The following is a 15,980-nucleotide window of genomic DNA, read 5'->3' as shown; positions in this document are numbered from 1 at the left end:
GTTAATTTAATATAAAGATTTACAATTGGACGTACCTTTAAATAACCATATACACTCGATCGGACACGATGAGCGGGATATTTATAAGTACTAATAATCGTTCATTTAACCGGACACGGGAATGGATTAATAGTTAATGGACTTATTAAAACATGGGTGAATTATATACAAGGACACTTGGTGTAATTATAGTTTAAGTCCCCAATTAGTTGGAATATTTGACTTCGGATATAAGGATAATTTGACGAGGACACTCGCACTTTATATTTATGACTGATGGACTGTTATGGACAAAAACCAGACGGACATATTGAATAATCCGGGACAAAGGACAATTAACCCATGGTAATAAACTAAAATCAACACTTCAAACATCATGATTACGGAAGTTTAAATAAGCATAATTCCTTTATTTCATATTTAATTGCACTTTTAATTATCGCACTTTAATTTATTGTCATTTTAATTATCGTACTTTTTAATTATCGCAATTTTATTTATTGTCATTTTATTTATCGCACTTTAATTTATCGCACTTTAATTTTTGTCATTTACTTTAAGCTTTAAATTAAGTCTTTTATATTTTTAATATTTTACATTAGATTTTAACTGCGACTAAAGTTTTAAAATCGACAAACCGGTCTTTAAACGGTAAAAACCCCCTTTTTATAATAATAATATTACTTATATATATATATATATATATATATATATATATATATATATATATATATATATATATATATATTATATTTATACAAATATAGTTTTAAAAATATAGCGTTAAACTTGGCTAGCTCCTTGTGGAACGAACCGGACTTACTAAAAACTACACTACTGTACGATTAGGTACACTGCCTATAAGTGTTGTAGCAAGGTTTAGGGATATTCACTCTATAAATAAATAAATAACTTGTGTAAAATTGTATCGTATTTAATAGTATTTCGTAGCAAAAATATAACTATTGTGTACCCCTTCGCTTTGACATCACCTTCCCATAATCTTAGAATAAAGAGAAGTCATTTATCCACACAGAGTAGAGAAAGTTCTCCCTCTGAATATTCTAAAGATGGAGATATTGTTTTGGAATGGACCTCCGGTCAATGAGTAGATAAAAAAAAGTGACGTCATGGAAAATAGTAAAATCAAATTTTCATGGGTTTTAAACCTACATGAAGTGCAATTTATGCTTTAAACGGTAGTTAAGTCGTCAATAAATCGACACTTGCTGTTGACTCGATTATATACTAACTCATTATATGTAAAATATAATGTAGGTAAAGAAAAAAAAAGAATTGTAAAAAAAAGTCAAAGAAAGAAATGTAAATTAAAAAGTTTGAGGGGTTTAAAATAGAAAACAAAATCAAATAAGATAGTGGGAACACTTAATTTTTTTTTTAAAGAGTTAAAGCTAAAAGAATGCTATATACGTTCTTAAATGTTCCAATATAGACTATATATTCATTTTTGTCTCACTGTCGGCTATATACTTTCAAATAATTCAGATTTAATTCATAATTAATTATTAATATTTAATAATTAATAAATCATATTTATTTATTTATTTATTAATTAACAATAATTAACTCACTATTTAATGACGTTCAATAAAATTTTCTTCTATTTGATGACTATAAGACCATATTTATCCCTGATGGACGTGTTGGCATTTTGCTGGGTAGGGGTGAGGTGCTTGATGAGCGTGTTGCTAGACTGCTGTGTAATGGGGTGGAGTGTTAAGTGGCGTGTTGGGTGATGTGTTAAAATATGGTTGGAAATTGGGTGAAAAGGGGGATAAAAACTAATAAAAAATGGGGAAAAAATGCAGCACGCAATGGATTTCTTCGGTGCTCACTTGGTGCACGCCACTAGGGATGGCAAAAAAGCCCGAACCCGACGGGGAAAACCGAAACCCGACATAATTGGGTTGGGTCTGGTCCGGGTCTACGGGTCTCGGGCCGGGTATGGGATTGATTTTCAAAAAATATTCGGGTTTGAGTTCGGGTCTGGGTTTAAATAAAGACCCGTCTACCCGGCCCGTTTACCCGGCCCGTATACCCGCATAATAATAATAATAATAATAATAATAATAATAATAATAATAATAATAATAATAATAATAATAATAATAATAATAATAATAATAATAATAATAATTAAAAATGAATAATAACAAAAATTAAATTAAAAAATATGTTGATTACAAGGTCAATATAAATTTATATATTTATTTGTCATCTATCAACTTCATATTTTCATCTGCATTCAAATCAAGAATCTGATTTATAAAAATATTTGAAAATTAATAGTGATAATAATTGGAAATAGGAAATAATATAAACTGTACAAATATACACATATAAGTAAAGCATATAATTTACAGAGTTATAGATTGTATATGTTTTTGGTAATGTATTTATTTGCTTTAAAAAAAAAAAAAAAGTAAACGGGTAGCCGTTTACCTGCGGGTAAACCCGTTTACCCGCTAGTTAGTAAATCCGTTTACCCGTCGGGTATTTGATCCGGGTTTGGGACTAATTTTCCTTATCGGGTCCGAGTCCAGGATTACTCAAACCCGACCCAAATCCGGCCCGATGCCATCCCTACACGCCACCAACACATGGTGGAGCACACAAGGGTTACATGGCGTGTGGAGGCGTGTTGGCTCAATTGGTGGAGCACACACGCCGCGATATTCATGGTCTATATATATATATATATATATATATATATATATATATATATATATATATATATATATATATATATATATATATATATATATATATATTGTATATACATATTTATATATTATTGAATATGTGCACATTTTTTTTTTTTTTTGATAAGTATCGAAACCCTCCTATGAACGAGCACTTTCGCTCTCTCATATAAGGTAAAACCTCGGGTAATCAAGCCTCTCGAGCACGAGACCTGGTACCAGGTGATTTGCGCATTATGCGCACCCTCTAGTCACACTCCTTTTTTGAACAATTTGACATAGCCAGGAATTGAACCCAGGTGGTGTGCTTCATTGGGCAACTCGGTGACCACTCGGGCAAGCCTGCGTGGTTAATATGTGCACATTATATATAACCCTATAGGCCTATATATATTTAGCAAAATATAGAGGTTTTGGGGCAAAATATAGTTTTTTGAGCAAAATTTAGAGGCTTTTGAGCAAAATACGAAGGTTTTAGGGCAAAATATGAAGGTTTTGGGGCAAAACATGAAGGGTTTGGGGCAAAAAAAAAAATTCCACCTGGGGCAAAATCGAAAAACCGAAAAAATTTACACTAAAATTTCGAAATCGTCGGAGGTGGCTGACCCCACTTGACCCCCCCCCCCCCCCCCCCCCCCCCGCCCTGGCTACCGATGCACGTAAGTCCAACAGAAATGTACAACCAAACAAATAAATTGAAACACGTCTTTACACAATACTTACAAAACTGCACAAATATACAAATCTATCTATAAATATCTTAGGTTCTCACGATAGTTGTGGTCTATATTAGAACCGTATATGACCAGTTTGGTTAGAAACCCGAAGCCCACCATTGATCGAACTTGCGCCGACTAACCAAACTCTCTAAACCGCAGTCTTAAGTATACATGTATATTCACACTACAGATTCGATTCATAGGTCAACATCATACAAGCTACTTACTTACCGACAGTTAATTTACTCTAAAAACTCTAGTATACCATATCGAATGTAGTATCATATGAAACATGTCATATTTAACTGGCTTAACATGCCAAAGAAAATGCTGTTTCACCTTTTTAACCCTCTGATGCATTTGCAGATACTTCTTATTTGTGATCGAAAGAAGAATATTTTTCAGATCGGGAATATCTTTCTCACGAACGAAAACTGCAAACGATTCCCAGTCTAAAACCTCGAAAAAAGGTGGTACAAAATTGTCGGATATAATTACAGGAATACATTCATAGAAGATAGCCTCAACAACTCTAGGACTATTGACTTCAGAGCCTTTCGCACATATACAAAATTTGGTGCTTTTCATATAGTCAATGTAGTTTCGGTCATCTTTGACTTTCGGGAGTTTTTTGAATATTTTCATGTCGGAATCTTTGTTTTCCCAGTGACGTAATAGATTTGGACGAAGGGATCCGTGCATTTGTCCAGCAAAGAATGCGAAAACTGAGCGTTTTGAAGGAGGTTTACCTCCAAGGTTTTTTAATGGATTTTGAGGGTAACGAACATTTGTTTCAGGGAGAGAAACGTCTTTTCCTATTTCGAATCCTGATTTTATGACATCTGTGTTGCAAATGGCTCTTATGCAAGTACCCATGTATTGTCTTGTTTCATCTGGAGCCTTGAAAATAAAATTCAATTTTTAGGATGCCATATTTGGTTATGTAAAGAAAATAAGTAAATTACTTGTTAAATATAGTGTTATTTTAGTAGATTTGGACCACAATTGTTGAAACATCAGAGAACTTAGCATAACACTATAACAGATCAGACTTTCAAAACAAGAGGTTTCAATTTCAACCCATTTACTCTGCTTGGGTTATGTTTATCACCGATGGATCAAATGGGCTACTCGATATAGCTATAAAAAGATAAAGGAACAGGATGAAAAGGGTCAAACGGGTTAAGCCATCCAAAATGTATTTAAAAGCATAAAAAGACTCTTGTTCTCTTTCCTTATAAAATGTCAGAGTTTTCATTATTATATAAAATAAATTCTGTGATCATACTTAACACTCACTCAATTTTTATTCAAAAAAACAATTTGTTTTTGAGAAAAATTTGTTTCCGGATCAACCCGAACCGACCCAATCTGACCCAACCTGCTTCAATCCGCGATTCTAAATAACCCGTCGACCCGCACTTTTAAAACCTTTTTGATCCGTTACTCAACCCATTTGGCCTGATCATCATGCCTTCTCAACTCATAAACGATATTATGAAAGAAAAAGAATGTCCTTTTGCGATTGAGCTAAATAACACATGGCTTACCCAATCATGACAGGCAACAATAAAGTGATCGGCCCCACCAGTTCTATTCCAGAAACTGTATCTGCCTGCAATCAAGTCTAGGTACTTCTTTAAATATGGCACCACACTTTTTCTATCATAAGAATTGGGAGATAAAGTCGCTTTCAACATTTTCGAGCTATAAGGAATGTAGAACAAATGAGCTTGTTTTGGTTTTCGGGCAATAAATCTTTTACTTGCTTTCATTTGCATCATGAACCATCCTTCTGATGCATATATTCCCTTCATAACCGCTTCTGGCTGATGGAAGATCGGTCTTTCTCCCTCTTTGTAGATGTGAACCTTGAGAATCTTTTCCATTAATTCATAGCTCCTGCAATTTAAAACATTATAATTCTATATTTATCTTTGTAAGTAGTTCGTTATACGTATATATTTTAACTACTATTCAACCGATATAAAGAGCGTTCAGCATCAATATGTCATTTGAGGTCAGAAACAAAGGCCCTGAATATTGAATGGGTTCATTGTTCAATGTTAACCATTCAATTGAGAGGTAAAAAAACACACCTAAGTTACCCTTTTGAGTATTAATAGGTTCAACTAGTATCAAAAACACCAACTAAATGGGCAACACAATCAACAATATATTTCATGATTCAAAACTTAAGACTAAATTTAGGATAATTGTACCTCCTGAATACCGAAACATTACGGAACACAGAAGGATAAAGGTAATGATCATTTTCAAAAGAAGCATTCTCAATTTGAAACTTAGCTTCCAATAACTCCTGATCAGCTCTTGAATGCCACCGCGGTTTCTATATACATATAAGTGAAATTATGTTGAAACACCAATAGCACGGTTTCGCATCACTCTTTGGAAAAAAAATAAAAATGACAATTTTAAGATTTTTCATTAGTCATACCATTGAATAAGATGAAGCACGATTATGTACTAAAATATCATGCATCTCTGAAATTGACACCACATTCTTCTTTTTCTTTTTACGAGAGACTTCTGTTATAGATGACAGATTGCTTAACGGGACAACATCCCTCGCTGATACATGATGTTTGTTAATAGTCTGAATCGAACTTGATGACGCATCATGTTTGTTAATAGTCTGAATCAAACTTGATGCATTATTAGTCGCGCTACTGTCACCAGTACTGCTAAGCAGAGATGAGTTCTCAGGTGGGTAGCTTGCAATTTTAGTTAATTGAATATCGTTAGCAGAAAATAAAGATGATATAACATCATCATATGGAAATTCAAAATAACGAGATGTCGTAAAAATGGCAAACAATACTCCCCCAAGGCACGCCAGTTTACGAACACCAAACATATGCTGAAATCCATAGCCCATTGTTATTCAGAGTGACCTAATTCTGTCAACGGGTTAAATATTTATCTAAATTGGATCACCCACTGATCCATGAGTTCAACAGATCATAAAAGTTGATCCACTTATCGCATTCATGTACAAGATACTGCCCCTGCAATATTGCCAGAATATTAGAACACTAATAATCAAAATTAATTTCTACAGCATGAAGTAGATTTTTTTTTTTGCTTAAATTATCATTAGAACAACACCGACGATTAACTAAGTTAAAAGGTTAAAAACACAATTACGAGTATTAAATAATCACTTCTAAAACGCAATATAGTAAGGCTACCAAAAACAATTTGTAGCGAGTTCAGTCATCAATCATAATTTAATTAACTAAAAAGGGGATTAGGACAACCATATGCTCCTATAATATGTTAATTTAAAATCGTTACGCATAATTCAACATTAATTAACAAAAACTGTCAGTAAAGACAGTAATCCGATCATTTTCAAAAAGCAGATTAAATGGTTTATGATATAGTTACAGCTATGCTTTATAAGCCCTAGCTAATCCAATAATTAAACTTGAACTGAATTTATACTATCAGTATCTAAATTATATAAAATTCGAATATATGTTATATATTTATATTATGTATGTAATATGTAAATATGTAATATATTAAATTATTATGTATAGGACCTGTAAGTGATGAAGGTTTTCGAGTCACCGGATCATAAACAGAGACGGACAAAATTGAGAAGGAAACAAGTACAACACGGGAGGATCATTCTTTAAGTTGTTCAGAGAGTGAAAAAGGTAAATTGAATTATTGTCAGAAAATATCTTAGTCAGTTTTGTATAAACACGGGCAGTTGAAATATAGGCCATGTTTAATCACGGAAGTAACACTTGTTTATTTTTAAGTTACTAAATAAGTCGCATTTTAATAATAAAAAATTTAAGTAATTTTGAATTTTATTTAAGTCCCGACTTTTTAATAATTGTTCTATTAATTGCTCATTTCCATAATTATTTTGATAACTTCAATTATTTTCAATTATTTAGATGGTTATTCAGCACATAAAATAAACGTTAATTATTTATTCGTCACTTATTCTTCACAAACGTCTTATGTAAATTCAGACAGTAAAACTTAATAAGAAAAAAAAAATAAACGGGGTCATGCTCCTTTCGAGTAATCAAAACTAATTTCTTTTTTTCGAAAGGCAATAATTTTATTAATAATATAACTAGCAAGATGCTAGGAGTTACATAACACGAATACAAACGTGAATACAAAACACGACCTCCGCCTAACACGACCTCCGCCTAACAATACACGAATACACTAAAACCATACACGATTAGTTGACAACCTGCAACCTGCAACATCAACGATTCTAAAATTCACACTCGAAGCAATACACGACTAAGACAATACTCGAGCAATCCAAACGAAAAAGCCTGTAAAACAAACGATGTCCACCTTGTGAACCAAAGAACAAACACATTATTATCACATCAGGGCAAGCACCCGAAAGAACACATGGAAACGGAGCAGCGACGACGACCCGAGAACCTCCCAACACCCCACGAAGATCAAAGTAACTCCGATCACATACAATCAAATCGAGTGGTGATAACGTATCATGTCCAGAGGTTAACAAGAATAATCCACGAAATTACCGAATACACGAATATTACCACGAACCCACGAATCGAAACCCACAACCACGAAACCAACACAAACCGAACCTACCGGCTGCGGAGAACGCTCCATAAGGATCACCAAAACTCAAGTCGAAGGCCTATCTGATGACCCGAAATCGAAACCAAGAACACCAAAATCCACCGCAGACCACCCCAACCCGAACACGGAATCACCCAAACCACCAATTCAACAGAGTCCGCAAAAACAGCCCGCTCAACATTCTGAACAAGTGGAACCGGCTGCTAGAAACTCATTTCTACAAGCAGCCCGTTCACAAAAACTAATTTCTACACGGCGAAATAAAAAAATTTGTTTGAAGGTTATATTAAATAAAAATTTGGGTTTAGGTCATGGGTTCGAGCCTCGCTCTGCCCATTCAATTAATTAATCCGTCTGAAATATGGATATCCAGATTGACCCAAGGGAGTTTTCTCTCGAATCCATTCAGGATTCAAATCCGGTGCGCCTGTCCCTCGGGATGGTTAAAGGATCGCGTTCTTGTAATGCGATTCAGGTTTTCTCCCGAACACGTGTGTGTGCAAATGATAAGTGTCGCTGAAATAAATGATACACTAATGCAAAATTTGCCGTTAGAAAAAAAATATCAATGATAACATGACAATTTAAAACTAGAGGGTTAATAGTACGCTATACTTTTTCATAAAATAGTACTCCGTAATACGAAGTAACATATTAAGTTAAATTAAATTTATTATTATCATAACACTGATAATGAATAAACCGTACTACTTTTCTAGTATTCATAACTTTAAGACCAATGTCCCACATAAGCCCATATTGGATCATCATAGGGTGCCCATTTTGGTGATATGTAATATCCATCTTCTTTTAGAGCCCAATATACATGCTTATTACCACCTATATCTTTAATAACATTTGCAATCTCTAAGTCGAATACATGAAAACTTGCAGTTTTATTTCCATTAGAAAAATCACTCCAGAAAATAGTCCTGTTAAAGAAATTAGCACAGAACCCAAACTTATATTCAACATCATAAGTGACAGTATGAAACCCAAGATCATCCTCTTTTGACTTTACATGAAGACCAAGAGTTGAATCTTTTATTGCATTATATATATGAACCGTCCACTCTTTATTTAGGATACAAACTCTAGCATTAGATACATAACACAACGATTGAATATAAAGTAATATAGTGAAAAGGGAACAGAGTTTTTTTGTAACAAAAAATCTCATTTTGTTAAATCTTTAGATGATTTGTGTGTGGGGTGTGTTTATAATCACAATTATTTATATGCAAAAAATGTGTATTAGAAATAAATGGTAGTGTGTATAGAATCTCATCATATATCACATATAGTAGTATATCAGATAATCATATATTATATTATATTTATTCACGTTTGACCACTTTTATACACACACACACATTATAGTACTTCCACCGTCTCAAAAAAAAAAAAAAAAAAAACTGTTCATATTTCTATTTTTGTTTGTCGTAAAATTATTGTCTCTTTATTTAAATAACCATTAAGTATCATTAAAGCTCCAATTATATATTCCTTTTAATTTAAAAAATTCAACTTTAAATATATAAATTTTTAATTTATTAGTTACTTTTTATAACTACATTAAATGAATGGCAAATTAGACAATTCATTACTATATCTTAAATCCAACAAAAAGTCAAACAAGACTGTTTTTTTTTTTTCGACGGAGGGAGCATATCATATATTATATTTATTAACTTTGACCATTTTTACACACATATATAGTAGTTTTATAATTAAAATACGTACATAAATAATTAATACAAAACTTTAACGTGATCTTAATATATTGAAAACTAAGAAGAAAAGTTAAAAATAAGAATTGATTTAGAAAGAAACAAAAACTTTTTAAATAGAATAAACACCAATTAGTAAAGAGAAATAGATAAAACTAAACGACATGACATATAACATAAAACTTCAACCATATCTTACATTGTTATTATACGAGTGAATAGATTATCCGCAAGCTACTGTGGAAAATAGTTTGCAAATACATGATTTCACTATATGTTAAACACCAGTATTTAATAGTATACAATCACAATACGTATGTATATCGACGATTAGTACAAATATTAAAAAAAATACTACAGTTCAAAATTACTATATATGAAACTTATTGATCATGATTTTCTACGTTACATATTAATAGTCTTGTTTTAACTTTGAAAGGTTTTTTTTTCTTTCCAAATTTGACTTCTATATTTTTGTTTTAATAAAAGTTATATCAATGAATTGATTTATTAATATTTTACCGGTATTATAATGTTCACTAAGTATTATATAACACAATAATAATAATTTAAAGTCAAAGCATGAAAAAAAAGACTTTTAAATTCTAATTGAACTACTAATATAGGACAAAGAGTAATCTTTAATAGTAACAAATTTAATTGATGACATTATCGAGCCAACATAATTTGCACACCGAGGAAACTTGTTTACAGCAATACACAGCTTTATTATATATATATATATATATATATATATATATATATATATATATATATATATATATATATATATATATATATATATATATATATACTAGTTAAAGACCCGCGATTTCGCGAGATTTTTAAAGGGTCTAATCATTTGAGCTATAAAACTAAATATATAAATTAAAAAATTTATTATTATTATATCTAGATGAACGTTAAACCAAAATATTTTTTAGGGACTTGAAATTTCAAAATGTACTAATTAACTATTATTAACTCTATGATGAACATTAAACTAAATGTTTTCTAGGGGATTCAAATTTTAAAAGTTTGAAAATGTACTAACGAATAAATAAAAAAATAAAATTTTGATTTATATTAAAATAAATATTCTCCGATATCGTGATGTACTATTAGACGATTGAATCTATAATGAGTTGAAACATTATCTTTGTAATAAAATGCATAATATTGGAGTAATATTAGTTTAATTATTTAGAAGATGTATGAAGATTATGATTTAGTATACCTCATCTATAAAGTTGTGCATAATAATAAGCTTTTCAATTAAAAATGACATAGAATTGTGATAACTTGACATTGCCGCTTCGTCTCCTTTATTCACAAAATTTTTCCCAGTTAAAGTATTTAATGATACTGCAACCCGCATGCGCACCCCATATGTATGCGGGCACCCACTAGTGTGCGTATGCGTGTGCTCATGTGCGTTATGCGGTATGCGGATTCGTATCTAATGCCTTTTTCCCGGTACAGCGATTACTTGGCAATCAAGTAAATATCTTTTCCATAATTACATCCGTGATTCGGGGGAGTTTGTTATGGAAAGGATTGCCATTATCTCGGATGGTTCTAGAATTAGGGTTTGCCTATATATACAAACCCTAACTATCATTCTAAAGACAATCACCTTACGTAACCGTCATCTAATACCCGTCTTACGTAACTAGCATTGCCGAGCATCTTCTAAAGGTTAACAGGTTAGTTTCTCGATTAACTAGTACCTACGACCTTATTTGGGGCCTTCTAATCGACGGTCGTCATTAAAGGTGGACTTAATCACTTGGCCACCCCGCCGACATCATCATGTCGGCCAGGGTTATTCACGGTAGCCGGACCGGAGAGCCTTGTTCTAAGATCCTTAAACCTCACTTTACGCGTTGAACAGGCATATTACCCCTATGGTTAAAATATGCATGATCAAGTGGTGCTTTCATTGAGAGCCGAACTAATTCAAGACATGTTTATTTGTTTTTTCTTTTAAAGTTTTGAATTATAAGGCTTATTGTTCACAAAATTTTTTGAATTTTTTCTTTAACAGTATCATGACTTCCGGGGAATCATCGGAACGTACTCAAACAGATAATCAAAACACGTCGTCTGGTAATCAGCAGACGCAAGCTATGACTACGGGGGCGGGATACGCACCATATCTTCCACCTGTATCCGGCGAGTCTTTTCAGAGGTATAAGCCGATATATCCAGATGGGATTACACCGCCAAGGGCAAACTCGCCAGTTACCACCACGCGGTTGGATTTTTCCGCGATGGATCCAAGGGTCATCTTGGTAGGCACTAGCGGTGAAACAGTAGGCCCGCACGTGGTATGCTGCGGCCAGGTACCTATTTATAGTACCACGGTTTCAATCCCTCTGCAGACGCAGAGTGTTCAGCAGAATTCATCGTTTACACCGTTGCAACCTTGGCAACCACCGCGTCCAATTTCGCAGTTTTTGACTCCTGCGGATGCGCAGGCATTACTTAATAGTTGGGGGTTCAGTGTCATTCCGGATGCCAATTCTCATTGGACGCCGATAACCACAGAACAGCAAAGCACTGCGCATACGGTTGGGCTTATAGTGGCATATCTTCAGGTCTCGCAGGCATCTGCGCCACAGGTTTCGGCACCTTTTCAGCTACCCGTATACTCTGCGCCGGCAAGCCTGCCTTCTTTTCCAACGCATCAGCCTTGGTTGTATCCGCAGACGCCAGGGCAGCCCTGGCAAAATATTCAGGGGCAGGCGAATCTCGCAAGCCAATTTATGCAGGCGGCACCTCCTGACATGGTCCACCTATTTTCACAACCTGATTTTGTTCAGGATATGATGAGGCGTTTCTTCGCAGGGCTCTAAGGTGACCCTGTTAAACCACCTTTTGAGCTACCAACTACTTTTGATAAGTTTCCTCCGCATATAAGTGCATATCCGTTTCCATCTGCGCCAAAGATACCTCATACGTTGGGTACTTACAATGGCTTAACTGATCCAGATGACTTCTTACAGCGTTTTGAAGGCACAATGCGCACTCAAGGTTGGGTGGATCCGGTTGCGTGTCAGATATTTCCAATGACACTGCAGGGTATTGCTCGTGAATTGAAATGTCCCGTTCTTATTGATTAAAAACGTTCCATATTAATTGATTTCGTTGCGAGGTTTTGACCTCTATATGAGACGTTTTTCAAAGAATGCATTCATTTTAAAACAAACCATAACCTTTATTTCATCAATAAAGGTTTAAAAAGCTTTACGTAGATTATCAAATAATGATAATCTAAAATATCATGTTTACACACGACCATTACATAATGGTTTACAATACAAATATATTACAACAAAATAAGTTTCTTGAATGCAGTTTTTACACAATATCATACAAGCATGGACTCCAAATCTCGTCCTTATTTAAGTATGCGACAGTGGAAGCTCTTAATAATCACCTGAGAATAAACATGCTTAAAACGTCAACAAAAATGTTGGTGAGTTATAGGTTTAACCTATATATATCAAATCATAATAATAGACCACAAGATTTCATATTTCAATACACATCCCATACATAGAGATAAAAATCATTCATATGGTGAACACCTGGTAACCGACATTAACAAGATGCATATATAAGAATATCCCCATCATTCCGGGACACCCTTCGGATATGATATAAATTTCGAAGTACTAAAGCATCCGGTACTTTGGATGGGGTTTGTTAGGCCCAATAGATCTATCTTTAGGATTCGCGTCAATTAGGGTGTCTGTTCCCTAATTCTTAGATTACCAGACTTAATAAAAAGGGCCATATTCGATTTCAATAATTCAACCATAGAATGTAGTTTCACGTACTTGTGTCTATTTTGTAAATCATTTATAAAACCTGCATGTATTCTCATCCCAAAAATATTAGATTTTAAAAGTGGGACTATAACTCACTTTCACAGATTTTTACTTCGTCGGGAAGTAAGACTTGGCCACTGGTTGATTCACGAACCTATAACAATATATACATATATATCAAAGTATGTTCAAAATATATTTACAACACTTTTAATATATTTTGATGTTTTAAGTTTATTAAGTCAGCTGTCCTCGTTAGTAACCTACAACTAGTTGTCCACAGTTAGATGTACAGAAATAAATTGATAAATATTATCTTGAATCAATCCACGACCCAGTGTATACGTATCTCAGTATTGATCACAACTCAAACTATATATATTTTGGAATCAACCTCAACCCTGTATAGCTAACTCCAACATTCACATATAGAGTGTCTATGGTTGTTCCGAAATATATATAGATGTGTCGACATGATAGTTTGAAATATTGTATACGTGTCTATGGTATCTCAAGATTACATAATATACAATACAAGTTGATTAAGTTATGGTTGGAATAGATTTGTTACCAATTTTCACGTAGCTAAAATGAGAAAAATTATCCAATCTTGTTTTACCCATAACTTCTTCATTTTAAATCCGTTTTGAGTGAAACAAATTGCTATGGTTTCATATTGAACTATATTTTATGAATCTAAACAGAAAAAGTATAGGTTTATAGTTGAAAAAATAAGTTACAAGTCGTTTTTGTAAAGGTAGTCATTTCAGTCGAAAGAACGACATCTAGATGACCATTTTAGAAAACATACTTCCACTTTGAGTTTAACCATAATTTTTGGATATAGTTTCATGTTCATAATAAAAATCATTTTCCCAGAATAAAAACTTTTAAATCAAAGTTTATCATAGTTTTTAATTAACTAACCCAAAACAGCCCGCGGTGTTACTACGACGGCGTAAATCCGGTTTTACGGTGTTTTTCGTGTTTCCAGGTTTTAAATCATTAAGTTAGCATATCATATAGATATATAACATGTGTTTAGTTGATTTTAAAAGTCAAGTTAGAAGGATTAACTTTTGTTTGCGAACAAGTTTAGAATTAACTAAACTATATTCTAGTGATTACAAGTTTAAACCTTCGAATAAGATAGCTTTATATGTATGAATCGAATGATGTTATGAACATCATTACTACCTTAAGTTCCTTGGATGAACCTACTGGAAAATAGAAAAATGGATCTAGCTTCAACGGATCCTTGGATGGCTCGAAGTTCTTGAAGCAGAATCATGACACGAAAACAAGTTCAAGTAAGATCATCACTTGAAATAAGATTGTTATAGTTATAGAAATTGAACCAAAGTTTGAATATGATTATTACCTTGTATTAGAATGATAACCTACTGTAAGAAACAAAGATTTCTTGAGGTTGGATGATCACCTTACAAGATTGGAAGTGAGCTAGCAAACTTGAAAGTATTCTTGATTTTATGTAACTAGAACTTGTAGAATTTATGAAGAACACTTAGAACTTGAAGATAGAACTTGAGAGAGATCAATTAGATAAAGAAAATTGAAGAATGAAAGTGTTTGTAGGTGTTTTTGGTCGTTGGTGTATGGATTAGATATAAAGGATATGTAATTTTGTTTTCATGTAAATAAGTCATGAATGATTACTCATATTTTTTTAATTTTATGAGATATTTCATGCTAGTTGCCAAATGATGGTTCCCACATGTGTTAGGTGACTCACATGGGCTACTAAGAGCTGATCATTGGAGTGTATATACCAATAGTACAAACATCTAAAAGCTGTGTATTGTACGAGTACGAATACGGGTGCATACGAGTAGAATTGTTGATGAAACTGAACGAGGATGTAATTGTAAGCATTTTTGTTAAGTAGAAGTATTTTGATAAGTGTATTGAAGTCTTTCAAAAGTGTATGAATACATATTAAAACATTACATGTATATACATTTTAACTGAGTCGTTAAGTCATCGTTAGTCGTTACATGTAAGTGTTGTTTTGAAACCTTTAGGTTAACGATCTTGTTAAATGTTGTTAACCCAATGTTTATAATATCAAATGAGATTTTAAATTATTATATTATCATGATATTATCATGTATGAATATCTCTTAATATGATATATATACATTAAATGTCTTTACAACGATAATCGTTACATATATGTCTCGTTTAAAAATCATTAAGTTAGTAGTCTTGTTTTTACATATGTAGTTCATTGTTAATATACTTAATGATATGTTTACTTATCATAGTATCATGTTAACTATATATATATATATATATATATATATATATATATATATATATATATATATATAT

At 32.8% G+C, this 15,980-nt stretch overlaps 1 protein-coding gene across 1 annotated transcript; it reads right to left on the bottom strand.

Annotated features, from left to right (window-relative positions):
• Positions 1-3,400: 3,400 nt before the first annotated feature.
• LOC139844397 (probable glycosyltransferase At5g03795) lies at positions 3,401-7,146 on the bottom strand. Its single transcript, XM_071834623.1, has 5 exons — positions 7,012-7,146; positions 5,901-6,471; positions 5,665-5,792; positions 4,993-5,344; positions 3,401-4,342 (listed from the first exon to the last, which is right to left on the bottom strand). Exons 2-5 carry the CDS (start codon positions 6,339-6,341, stop codon positions 3,680-3,682), a joined length of 1,584 nt encoding a protein of 527 aa, XP_071690724.1. The 5' UTR covers positions 6,342-6,471; positions 7,012-7,146; the 3' UTR covers positions 3,401-3,679.
• Between the last annotated feature and the right edge of the window lie 8,834 nt (positions 7,147-15,980).

This window comes from Rutidosis leptorrhynchoides, chromosome 4 (assembly GCF_046630445.1).
Source record: "Rutidosis leptorrhynchoides isolate AG116_Rl617_1_P2 chromosome 4, CSIRO_AGI_Rlap_v1, whole genome shotgun sequence".
Lineage (NCBI taxonomy): Eukaryota > Viridiplantae > Streptophyta > Magnoliopsida > Asterales > Asteraceae > Rutidosis > Rutidosis leptorrhynchoides.
The sequence above is the reverse complement of the archived record's forward strand: the minus strand, read 5'-3'. Positions and strand labels throughout refer to the sequence as shown.